This window comes from Setaria viridis, chromosome 2 (genome assembly GCF_005286985.2).
Source record: "Setaria viridis chromosome 2, Setaria_viridis_v4.0, whole genome shotgun sequence".
Taxonomy (NCBI): Eukaryota; Viridiplantae; Streptophyta; class Magnoliopsida; order Poales; family Poaceae; genus Setaria; species Setaria viridis.
This window is the reverse complement of record NC_048264.2, coordinates 25,669,115-25,680,750: the sequence shown is the minus strand read 5'-3', so window position 1 is coordinate 25,680,750 and position 11,636 is coordinate 25,669,115. Positions and strand designations below refer to the sequence as shown.

At 48.9% G+C, this 11,636-nt stretch overlaps 2 protein-coding genes and 1 non-coding gene across 3 annotated transcripts; 1 reads left to right on the top strand and 2 right to left on the bottom strand.

Moving 5' to 3' along the window:
* Positions 1–21: 21 nt before the first annotated feature.
* Positions 22–1,106, top strand: LOC117842305 (L-type lectin-domain containing receptor kinase IX.1-like). The gene has a single exon (XM_072292193.1). It carries the CDS (start codon positions 282–284, stop codon positions 957–959), a length of 678 nt encoding a protein of 225 aa, XP_072148294.1. The 5' UTR covers positions 22–281; the 3' UTR covers positions 960–1,106.
* Positions 1,107–6,205: 5,099 nt separating this feature from the next.
* Positions 6,206–6,341, bottom strand: LOC117846725 (small nucleolar RNA Z247). The gene has a single exon (XR_004638455.1). It is a non-coding gene; the product is annotated as a small nucleolar RNA Z247 (small nucleolar RNA).
* Positions 6,342–8,150: 1,809 nt separating this feature from the next.
* On the bottom strand, positions 8,151–10,857 carry LOC117845881 (BURP domain-containing protein 12). The gene has a single exon (XM_034726960.2). The coding sequence runs from the start codon at positions 10,500–10,502 to the stop codon at positions 8,451–8,453; it is 2,052 nt and encodes a 683-aa protein (XP_034582851.1). The 5' UTR covers positions 10,503–10,857; the 3' UTR covers positions 8,151–8,450.
* Between the last annotated feature and the right edge of the window lie 779 nt (positions 10,858–11,636).

The following is an 11,636-nucleotide window of genomic DNA, read 5'->3' as shown; positions in this document are numbered from 1 at the left end:
GGTTTCTTTTAAATTTTGAGGAATTCCGTTTAAAATATGGGATACAAAGGATTTCTGAAAGAGCTAAACCTCCACGTTGCCATCAAGAGAGTTTCCAGAGGTTCAGAGCAAGGAAGAAAAGAGTAAACCTCTGTGGTGAAGATCATAAGCCGGCTGAGGCATCGAAACCTGGTGCAGCTCATCGGATGGTGCCACGAGGGGAGGGAGCTCCTGTTGGTGTATGAACTGATGCCCAATGGTAGCCTTGACACCCATCTCTACAACCCAGTCATTCTCCTTACATGGCCAGTCAGGTAAGATCAGTTCAATTCCAAAATCCAAGGCCAGCAATTGCCGAGCAGCAGACTCAAATTTGGATCTCCTGTGCTGTATTATGTAGGTTCAAGATCGTGCTCGGCTTGGGATCAGCCCTCCTGTATCTTCACCAGGAGTGGGAGCAGTGTGTGGTGCACAGAGACGTCAAGCCGAGCAACATCATGCTGGACGCGTCTTTTGGCGCCAAGCTGGGCGACTTCGGCCTGGCGAGGCTCGTCGACCACGGCCGCGGCTCCCACACGACCAACCTCGCGGGTACCTTGGGCTACATGGACCCGGAATGCCTCGTCGCCGGCCGGGCAGGCTCGGAGTCGGACGTGTACAGCTTTGGCGTGGTGCTCCTCGAGATCGCCTGCGGCCGGCCGCCCGTTGTGCCTGACGACCAGGAGAACCTGGGGAGGGCGCGCCTCCTGGAGTGGGTCTGGGGCCTGTACGGAAGAGGGGCCGTTGTGGAAGCCGCCGACGAGCGGATGGGCGGCGACTTCGACCGTGTCGAGATGGAGCGGGTGATGGTCGTCGGGCTGGTGTGCGCCCATCCGGACTGCAGCCTGCGGCCTTCCATCAGGCAAGCGGTGAGCATGCTGCAGTGTGAGGTGACGCTGCCAACGCTTCCTGAGAAGATGCCCGCGCCCAAGTACTCATGAGTCATGAGTCGTGAGTCGTGCTAGGGATGAAAACGATAGAACACGGTATAAAATAAAATCATAATGTACAAAATGAAAGAGGTCGAGTTTTCCATATTTATGAAATAAATAAAAAATGATGAAAAATGACTATAAAATTAGTTGAATTTGGGCAAGGCATGTTGGGATTTCAGAGCCCACTTTATTAAAAACTTCGATTTGATCTGCTCCAAAGGTGATAGCCGAGAATTTGAATTCAACCAAGAACACTTCATTACTATGTAAAATGATGGATTGTTGGCGCTCGTTATTTACACACTTTTATTTATCTTCAATGTTGACATACAAATAATATCGTAACTATTGATCATACTTCATAATCAGACCATTTTCGCATATGCATTGTAGTTTGGAGGACATTCTATTTTCGCAGGAAATTGGACTAAATTGGAGCATAATTGGATGAGGCTCGGGAGAAGCGACGATCCAGAGAAAAATAAAGGCCAGAGGCCCCAAAAAGGGCCTAGGCCGATCGGCCTATGGAGCCTAGGTCGATCGGCCTAGGTCCCCAGGGCCCCCATTCATGCTCATCTTCGGTGAGGACTCCTCCAAGATGACTTAGAGGTTGAGTTTCACAAGATATGGCAAGTTAACTTCGAAATTAAGATGAAGGTGGTGGTTTTCGGGAGTCAGACCGGAGGTGGTGGTTTAAAGATGCTTTGAATGAGAACCATATGTTTGCTTGCCATCTAGCTAGAACTGCAACATATGCATAGTCTAGGCTTTAGACTTTGCTCTAGATGAGTTATCTCTTGTTCATATATGCTCATGCTTCGTATCTACTCATGTCTATTCATCCTTATTCACAATCATCTTGCAACTAGAATCAGGTTTCTTGATACTTAGTTAGTCTAGATCATTTCACGGATTGATAAACCTTCGAGGAATACTCTAATGGAAAAGCTACAACTGATCCGTGCACTTACGGTTCAAACTGGCATTCTAACTGCCGTCAACTTGGATAGCAAAATCCACAATCGATCATGTCCTTCAAGTCGCACATTGCTTCAACTTTTATGTTTTACCAAAACCAGGAACGGTCGAAAATGATATCATAATTTAGAGCACGAAACCGGTGGTTTGAAATTTATACCGACCGTTTTGGTTCACGGTCCTTCATGGACATTCACTGAAATTACAGTCTTTCCTATTTTGGGCATGATAATTCAGGCAAGAGTGAAAGAATTATAGTAGATTGGTAAACGTGGCTACCTTACCCGGCTCGCCATCGGTTCCGTGTTTATATAGGGACAATCCCCCTCAAGAGTACATGTTGTTTACAATCGTAATTAGCAAGGGTACTCGGTCTCTATTACATATATCTCTATCTCTATGCCGAGTCCAAGCTGACTACGAATACCAGTCCTAGGCGCATATGCATGTTATACACTCCATGCATATTACGTTTTACATAAGCCGAACCTATCTGCTATTCTAACAGCCTCCCGCAATCTCAACTGATCTTGCTTGTCAGGTTGAGATTGTTTCGAAACTCTATGAATTTCTGAGTTGCCAACGGCTTTGTAAATCCATCTGCCACTTGATCTCTAGAAGGAATGAACCGAATTTGCAACTGCTTCCTGGTAACCCTTTCTCTCACAAAATGAAAATCAATCTCGATGTGTTTTGCCCTTGCATGAAACACTGGATTAGTTGAGAGATAAGTGGCTCCAAGATTATCACACCATAAGCACGGAATCTGAGCTATCCGCACACCTAGTTCTTGCAACAGCGCTTCCACCCATATAAGTTCAGCAGTAGCATTTGCTAATGACTTATATTCAGCTTCCGTGCTTGATCTTGACACAGTAGGTTGCTTTCTAGCGCTCCACGATATTAAGTTAGGTCCAAGGAATATTGCAAAACCACCGGTAGATCTTCTGTCATCAATCGAGCTTGCCCAATCTGCATCCGAAAATGCACTAAGCAGAGTTGAATCGGAAGGTCGAATAGTTAAGCCAACGTCCATAGTTCCTTGAGTGTATCGCAGGATCCTCTTTACTGCACTCCAGTGAGCCGTAGTTGGAGCATGTAGATACTGACAGACTTTATTTACTGAGTATGCGAGGTCAGGCCGGGTGAGAGTCAGATATTGCAATGCTCCTACTATGCTCATGTACCGCGTCCCATCTTCTAGTGAAAATGGCATGCCATCTTCCCCTGACAATTTTTCTGTTGCGGACAATGGAGTAGGTGCACTTTTGCACTTCAGCATGCCAACCCTTGTTAAAATATCAGACGCATATTTCCCTTGCGAAAGCTGCAAACCACCATTCACCTTTTTTACTTCGATGCCAAGGAAGTAATTCAGATCTCCTAGATCCTTCAGGGCAAACTCTTCTCGAAGTTTGTTGAGTAAATCAGTCACGGCTTGAGGAGAGGAACTTGTAACAATTATATCATCCACATAAATGAGCATGTATATAGTGATGTTTCCACTAGAGTATATAAAGAGGGACGAATCTGATTTTGATGGTCGAAATCCAAGCGCGCACAACTTTGTGCTCAACCTTGAGTACCAAGCTCTCGGAGCTTGTTTTAATCCATACAGTGCCTTGTCCAGCTTGCAAATGTAGTTAGGCTTTGACGGATCTTCGAAACCCGGTGGTTGCTTCATGTAAACCTCTTCTTCCAGAACACCATGAAGAAACACGTTCTTCACATCTAATTGCCGTAAGCACCAGGCCCTTGATACTGCAATAGACAATACCAATCTTATTGTAGCAATTTTAACCACAGGACTAAAGGTGTCTTCATAGTCGATCCCATATCTTTGCTTAAACCCTTTTGCGACTAATCGAGCTTTGTAGCGATCAATACTCCCATCAGATTTCCTCTTTAACTTATACACCCATTTGCAGTCTATCAAATTTATGTCTTGCCTTGGAGGAACAAGATGCCAGGTGTTGTTCTTGTGTAATGCCATTATCTCTTCTTCCATCGCATGAGTCCACTTTGGATTGCTCAGAGCTTCAGCAAGATTATCAGGTTCCCCTGTCGAACAGTAGCTGGAGTATCGAATTGTTCCATCTGTGAAAACTTTTGGCTTAAAAACCCCACTTTGTGATCTCGTGTTTGGGCGAGCAGCTGCTGAGGTCGCAAGTTCGGGCACAACGTTGCCATCTGCACGCGATCCAGGTTCTGTCGCGGAGGATCGTACGGAGGTGGAGCCTCCCGCGCTCCCGTCAGCCAGCCCGGGCTCGACACGCCCATGCCGTGACGCGGGATGACTCCGCGCGCTGCCAGCCGGCGCTAGCGCTGCACCGCTGCTGCTGTCGCCAGGTGCTGCCGCCGCCGAATCCGCATTGCCTTCCGTGCCAGATGCTGTTGGAAAATCCTCCTGGATTTCAGCACCTGTGTCTCTATCCAGAAACGGAGAATTTTGCTGCTGCTGTCTGTTTTGAGTTGGGTTTTCACCAGCGAGTGCTCCTTCGTGATCCTGCACACCAATCACATCACTAGAAGGCATGTCAAGGTTATGGTCATCAGTAATTATTGGTTCATTGCTATTTGCTCCCCCCGGATTGGTGGCGTAAAGATCTTCAGAAAGGAGTAAAATTTCTTGTCGAAGACGAGCTCCTGCATTCTAATGTAGCATCTCAAAAGGAAACACGGCCTCGTCAAAGATAACATCGCGCGAGATATACACACGCCCTGATGAGATGTCTAAGCATTTGAAGCCTTTATGGAGGGGACTATAGCCAAGGAAGGCACATCGCGTAGAACGGAAGGAAAGCTTCTTATTGTTGAAGGGTCGTAAATTGGGCCAGCAGGCACACCCGAACACACGCAAGGACATATAGTCAGGTTCTTCTTGGAGGAGGAGCTCAGTTGGGGTGTGAAGATTAAGGACCTTGCTAGGCAGAAGATTGATGAGGTGTGTGGCTGTGAGGAACGCTTCGTCCCAAAACTTTAATGGCATGGAGGCTTGTGCGAGGAGAGCGAGGCCAATGTCGACGATGTGACGATGCTTTCTCTCGGCCGTGCCATTCTGTTGATGAGCATGAGGGCAAGAGACGCGATGAGAGATCCCTATCTATTTAAAGAAGGTATTTAGCTTCTCATACTCGCCACCCCAATCAGTTTGCATGGATAAAATCTTTCGGCTAAAATTTCTTTCTACGAGTTGCTGGAAGTCACGAAGACAGCAAAGACATCAGATTTTTGTCGAAGAAGATATATCCAGGTGTACTTGCTATAGTCGTCAATAAAGCTCACATAGTAGTTGTACCGCCCTACAGATGTAGGTGCAGGACCCCAGACATCGGAGTGAATTAGAGCAAGCGGAATGGTAGAGATGTTCTGAGACTTGGAGTAGGGAAGTTGATGGCTCTTGGCACGCTGACAAGAATCACAAACAGATGTGGTACTATCATCATTAATAAAGGGAAGATCATTATTTTTGAGGACATGAGTAACAATGGGAAGAGCAGGATGTCCTAGGCGACTATGCCATTGCTTAATGGATGGCCTACTTATTACAAAAGATTGTTTTCTCCAACTATTATCTAGGGAGCTCGGCACCAAAGGGTAAAGACCACCCTTACATCTTCCTTGATGTAGAATTCTCCTCGTTGCCCGGTCCTTAATAAGGAAAAAAGTGGGATGAAATTCAAAATAAGCATCATTATCACGAGCTAAACGGTGAACGGAAGCAAGATTTTTGTTAGCTGATGGGACATGGAGGACATCTTTTAGAAGGAGGTTTCGAATTGGGGATTGCAAAATAGAATAACCAATATTACTAATGCTCATACCTGAACCACTAGCAGTGTGGACTTGATCACGGCTGCCATACTTCTCCCGAACAGTCATCTTGTCGAGGTCCAACGTAATATGATCAGTTGATCCACTGTCCACATACCAATTTGTATCAACACCATAGTATGTAGCATTGGCAGCTGTTTTGTTGCTCACGTTGGGCTGAAAATCCTCCTCAAACCTGTGCCAGCACTCAAGAGCCGAATGGTTTGGTTTATCACAGATTTGGCACCTTGGCTTTGAGGTACCTTGCCCGTCGAACCTTAGGTTGGTGGACTGATTTTGTCGTCCACCAGTACCTCGACCTCCTCGGCCTCCACGTCCACGAAATCCTCCTGATCGACCACGATTAAAGTTGCTGCCTCCACCATGACCACGGGACGAAGAGAAGTTTGCTGAAGATTGGTACTGTCCACCTTGGTTTTGCAGCATCTCAAGTCTTGTTTCATACGACATTACTTGAGCATATAATTCAGACAAGGGAATTGGATCCAACCTGCCCATAACCGAAGTCACAATTGGATTATAGTCCGCATCTAATCCGGTGAGTATGAAGGAGACCATCTCATCATCTTCTATTTTCTTGCCAGCGGCTGCCAATTCATCACCTAAAGCCTTCATCTTGTTGAAGTATTCAGATGTACTCATACTTCCTTTCTTCAAAGTAGAAATCTGCATGCGTAGGTTTGTCACTCTCGCACGCGATTGCGCTGAGAACATTGTCTCTAGCGCCGCCCAAACAGCAGCTGCAGAATCCAGTGTCGCAACTTGGCCCAACACATCTTTCGAAACTGAATTAAAAAGGAAAGCAAGCACCTGCTGGTCTTGAGCAAGCCATGCTGAATATGCTGGATTGACGTGGATCTCTTTCGTCTTGTCGTCCCTCACAACTTCTATGGTCATTGACGGCGACTTGAAGGATCCATCAATGATCCCCATGAGCTGAGCGCCTCTAATGGGGGGAAGGACTTGCGCCTTCCAAAGGACATAGTTGTCCCGGGTGAGCTTCTCGGTAACTTGTGGCCCTAGGGGCGCAACAGAGGGGGCGCTGGATGATGACGCCATAATCGAGGCTAGCAATTAGATGTATTGGAAGAAGACAGCTCTGATTACCATGAAAGAATTATAGTAGATTGGTAAACGTGGCTACCTTACCCGGCTCGCCATCGGTTCCGTGTTTATATAGGGACAATCCCCCTCAAGAGTACATATTGTTTACAATCGTAATTAGCAAGGGTACTCGGTCTCTATTACATATATCTCTATCTCTATGCCGAGTCCAAGCTGACTACGAATACCAGTCCCAGGCGCATATGCATGTTATACACTCCATGCATATTACGTTTTACATAAGCCGAACCTATCTGCTATTCTAACAAAGAGAGCGTTATGTTTCAACCATCTTCAGAGAGATTGTGATTGTAGCAGCTTGGGCTTTATGGTGACATAGAAACAGCATCGTCTTTTATGGAGGATCTCTTTCCTTTGCCCATTGGCAAGCATGCTTTGTAGAGGAGCTTCGGCTGGTCACCCTAAGGACCAAACCAGCCATCAAGGAGAAAATAACCAATTGGCTGAGTTGTCTGTTAGGATTAAAGCTTTCTAATATGTACATGCACTCTTTTTTATATATACAAAAATATGGGTAGGGCCTCCCCTACCGGTTCCGTAAAAAGATTACTATACGCAGTTACAAAGTGTCCAAGTTTTTTGAACTGCATCCTTGCCTTAATTTTTTTGTTAGCATGGGTCTGATAAGTTGTGAGGTCCTTAAGTCCTTCGCAGTGTTTGGTTAGTCGAGGGGTTTAGAGACATGCCGCTCATGTGGGTTTGGCTTGCTTGATATTGGGTTGTTGTAGCCATTGTAGTGTTTCCGTATTTGTCGTTTGCCCAGTACTGATTTTATCTTTTTTTAATTTAAATCAGTAGCTCTCTTGTCTGGTTAATTTAAAAAAAATATTCAAACAGTATTTTTTTTATAAATAATGATTTAAACATTGACATAGCCCTATACAATGGTGCCATAAATAAACCGCTCTCCAAACCATGTCTAATTTAGGTGCGAAAGTAGTTATCAAAACTAAATGGATGAACCTTTTTTGCTTCGTTGACTACTTTTTTATTTTTTGAAACACATCACTCCCTTTTCTATCGGAGTGAAGAGTACTAAAATAAATATTTGCATATATGCGCATCCCTATAAATACGCACACGCACACAAAACATATTTGAGAGACAGGACGTTTCGCTGTTGACAAGCAGATACTATTTTGTTGCAACAACTAGCTATGCATACTTGAGGACAAAGCCCAGCTTCGCGAGCTACATGGTAGCAGGGGGTAGATGTATTGTTGTTCAACAAGATCATGGTTTCCGTTACTGTAATCAAGGTTAGGAAACAAACTCGTTGCATACTAATAACACTTGATGTGCTATGTGGTTTAGCATGCACAAGGTGCTGGACAACCACCACTTTCACCTACAAGAGATTTTGACCTATTCAACATTGTTTCTTAATCGTATTCGCTGCGCTGAAGTCAATTTGATCGACAATAGAAAACATATTTATATTAGCAACAAGTCCCAAAAATCTTTCTAAATGGAAAGATAAAAAAGTAAGCAGAATTAAGCATTTCTTTAATCGAGATTAAGCAGAAACAGCTAAGCCAAATCTAGCGGTCGGGGATGCCATCAATCAACAAGGGTCCAGGTCATGTCCCCCTCGAAGATCCAGTGGCACACCTCGATCTCGCCGGGCTTCCCACCGAGCGCGACGAACGCGCCATGGTTGGGGCTCCAGTCGGACGTGTCGAGGTGGCAGATGGCCACGCCGTGGTTGATCCTCCGGTTGGAGTCCACGTCCAGGATGTCGGCCTCGTACAGCCTGACGCGCGGCACCGAGTGGCAGTAGTACACCAGGTACGGGAACAGGCTCTGGTGGCACGACACGGACCGGGTCACGCCGCCGCCGGCGACGCCCGTGATCTTGCCCAGCCGGACGTCCCGGCCGCTGCCCGCCGTCGACTCCGTGCTGCGCACCGCGATGTTGCTGCTGCCCAGCATCTCCACCGCGAAGTCCACCATGTCCTCCGCCGACGTCGCGCACCGCTTCGTCTCGCCACGGCTCGGCGCGCGCGCGCACTCGGCCACCGTCGACGCCACCACCTGCCGCATCGCCGTGCCCGGCGGCGCGCCGAACAGCGCCGACACGGCGCCCTCCTCGAACGGTATCTTCGCGGCGATGTCCCTCGGCAGGAACGCGCGGTGCGGCAACTTGTCGGCGATGTCCGGCATTGGCATTCGGTTGCCCGTCATGAGGTCGCGCTCCCGGAAGAACTTCCCTGGCCCCGGCGACCACTTCGGCTGCCGATGTCCGGTAGCCTCTACCCCCGCAGCTGTCTTGGACACCTCCATCTTGGACATGTTCTGGTACTCCTTGAACTCGACGCCTTCGTTGGAGTACGCTTTGAACGTCGTGTTGTCGCCGGAGTAATGCGTGAACCCGATGCGGTGGTTGGGGTTGGAGCCCTGGCCGTAGCCCTTGAACGACACGCTCCCGGGGTTAGTCGACTTGCCGTAGCTGTCGAAGCCGGCCTCCGCGCCGTTGGCGTTGCTCGCGTAGGACGTGAAGCTATCGTCGCCAATGTTGGCCGCGTCCCTGTACCCCTTGAAGTCGTCGACGGCGGCGTTGCTGCCGGAGGCGTAGCTACGGAACGTGTTCTCGGGGGCGTTCCCGTCGAGGCCGTAGGACGCGAACGTGTCGTTGAGGCCGTTCGCCTTCTCGCCGTAGTTGATGAAGCCGGAGGCGACCGTGTTGGAGTTGTTGCCGTAGGTCTTGAAGGACTCGGCGGCGGCGTTCGCGGCCTTGCCGTAGCTTGTGAAGCCCTCCACGCCGGAGTTGGCGTCCTGCGCGTACGCCGTGAACTCGTGCGCTCGCCCGTTGCCGCCGGAGTCGTAGGTGGCGAAGGTCGCCGCCACCGTGTTGGTCTGCCCGGCGTACCCGGCGAACTCCCCGGCACCACCGGTGGCGCCGGTGGTGTACGAGCTGAAGCTGGACGTCCCGACGTTGCCCCCCGCCTCGTAGTTGGTGAAGGAGTCGTTCCGCCCCAGCGAGCCCTTGCCGTAGCGCTTGAACGAGTCGACGGGGCCGCTCTTCCCGCTCGAGTACGCCGCGAACTGGTCTGCGCCGCCTCCGCCGCTGTTTCCGTAGCTGCTGAAGTTGCCGTTCTCGTAGTTCTTGAACGGCGCCGCGGAGCCGGCGCCACCGCCGGAGGAGGCGATGCCCGCTGCGCCGTCCTCCACGGACGAGGACGACGCCGACCAGGACGCCGCGGGGGTCGAGGGGCAGAGCAGCGACGCCGCCGCGCAGAAGTCGCGGATGCGGGAGGCCAGCTTCCCCGCGGAGGCGAGGGTGGAGAACGCGGCGGCGTCGGGGGCCGAGAGCGGGGAGAGCTTGGCGAAGAAGAAGGCCGGGTGCGGGCGGTTGCTGCGCACCTTCCGGTTCCAGTACCGGATGAACGCCGCCTTCGCCGTGAACGGATTCACCGGCGGCATCGACCACGCCGGTATGATCCGTGGCAAGCCTCGTGGTAGCGCCGGCACGGGCGGTGCCGGAGGAGCGGACGGGGAGGCGGCGTTTGACGACGGTGAAGGTGAAGGTAGTGGCATTGCCCGAGCCAGATGGCAGAGTTGCAGCAGAATGGTGATGGTCAGGAGGAGGTGAGCGCAGCGAGGGGACGCCATTGTTGTTGCAAGTTGTTGCCAGGGGTTTGGAAGCGAGGAGTTGCGATGTAGAGGGAGATTTATAGGAGTGGATAAGTTCGGAGGGAGGGAGAAGGGGCGTGATGTGTGAAATAGGTGAGCGAGTTTGGGACGTGGTAGCGCTGGAATTCGTACCGGCACACTGATGCCATGCAATTTTTTTCTGCATTGGAGGAATCAGAAATCAGAAGAGATGTTGTTACTCTGTTCAGACTAAGACTCTTTTCACACTTAGCTTGGGCATTCGAATTTGCAGTCTGCATGGTGAACGTATGAACCTGCTCTTAGAGTCGCGGGCTTCGTGGAGTTGGCTTGAGGATTATTTGCACGGTTAAGCAGAAGTCCAATCTGTGAGAGTAGATGGGTAAGCGTTCTCACCTTCCTTAAGAGGCTGCATAAGTATATCGATAAGATTCAAGAACAGTTCTTGACATGGCTTTACATAGTAAGGATACAATCTGTGATTGATTACCATACGTGCACTAATATTGATACAATGATGCAGGACTACTATCTATAGCCGGAAGTGAGCCTAGCTCAACTGGTTAAGCTAGGTTTAAGCCCCCTCTAACTTGAATTTGGATGCCTATTTTCTTCTTCTTAATGAAAAAACCGCCTAGTTCCTCCTAGGTTGGTTCTAATTAGGACTACTATCTATAGCTATGACAGGATCAACATGGTTTATTACATGAAGAAGATATTCTCTTAACACTCCCCTCAATCGCAACGTATCATATTGATATTGTTCCCACAATTGTTCTAATAGCTTGATCACTGGTAGATAGAAAATGTTCTCTTTCTCAAACAAAGTGGTATCCACCCCAATATGTTTGTTTCTAGCATGAAAGATTAAATTAGCTGAGATGTAGGTGCACAAATATTATCACGCCAGATGCGCGCCACTTTTGGACTTTGAACACCTAACTGACCGAGCAAGGTTTGTACCCACATAACTTCAACTGTTGCATACGAGATGGTTAAACTGTGGGGGTTTTTTCCTTGTGACCCTGCTATAAGATTTAATCCCAAATAGATGGCAATACCGCATGTTAGTTTCATGTTATTTGTCCATCTCGTCCAATTTGCATTAGAGGAAGCGCTGGCAAAGGTGGAGGG

Excerpts from the sequence above, each read along its gene's own strand:
- LOC117842305 (XM_072292193.1), top strand. The coding sequence starts at position 282 with ATGGCCAGTCAGGTAAGATCAGTTCAATTCCAAAATCCAAGGCCAGCA.
- LOC117845881 (XM_034726960.2), bottom strand. The coding sequence starts at position 10,502 with ATGGCGTCCCCTCGCTGCGCTCACCTCCTCCTGACCATCACCATTCTG.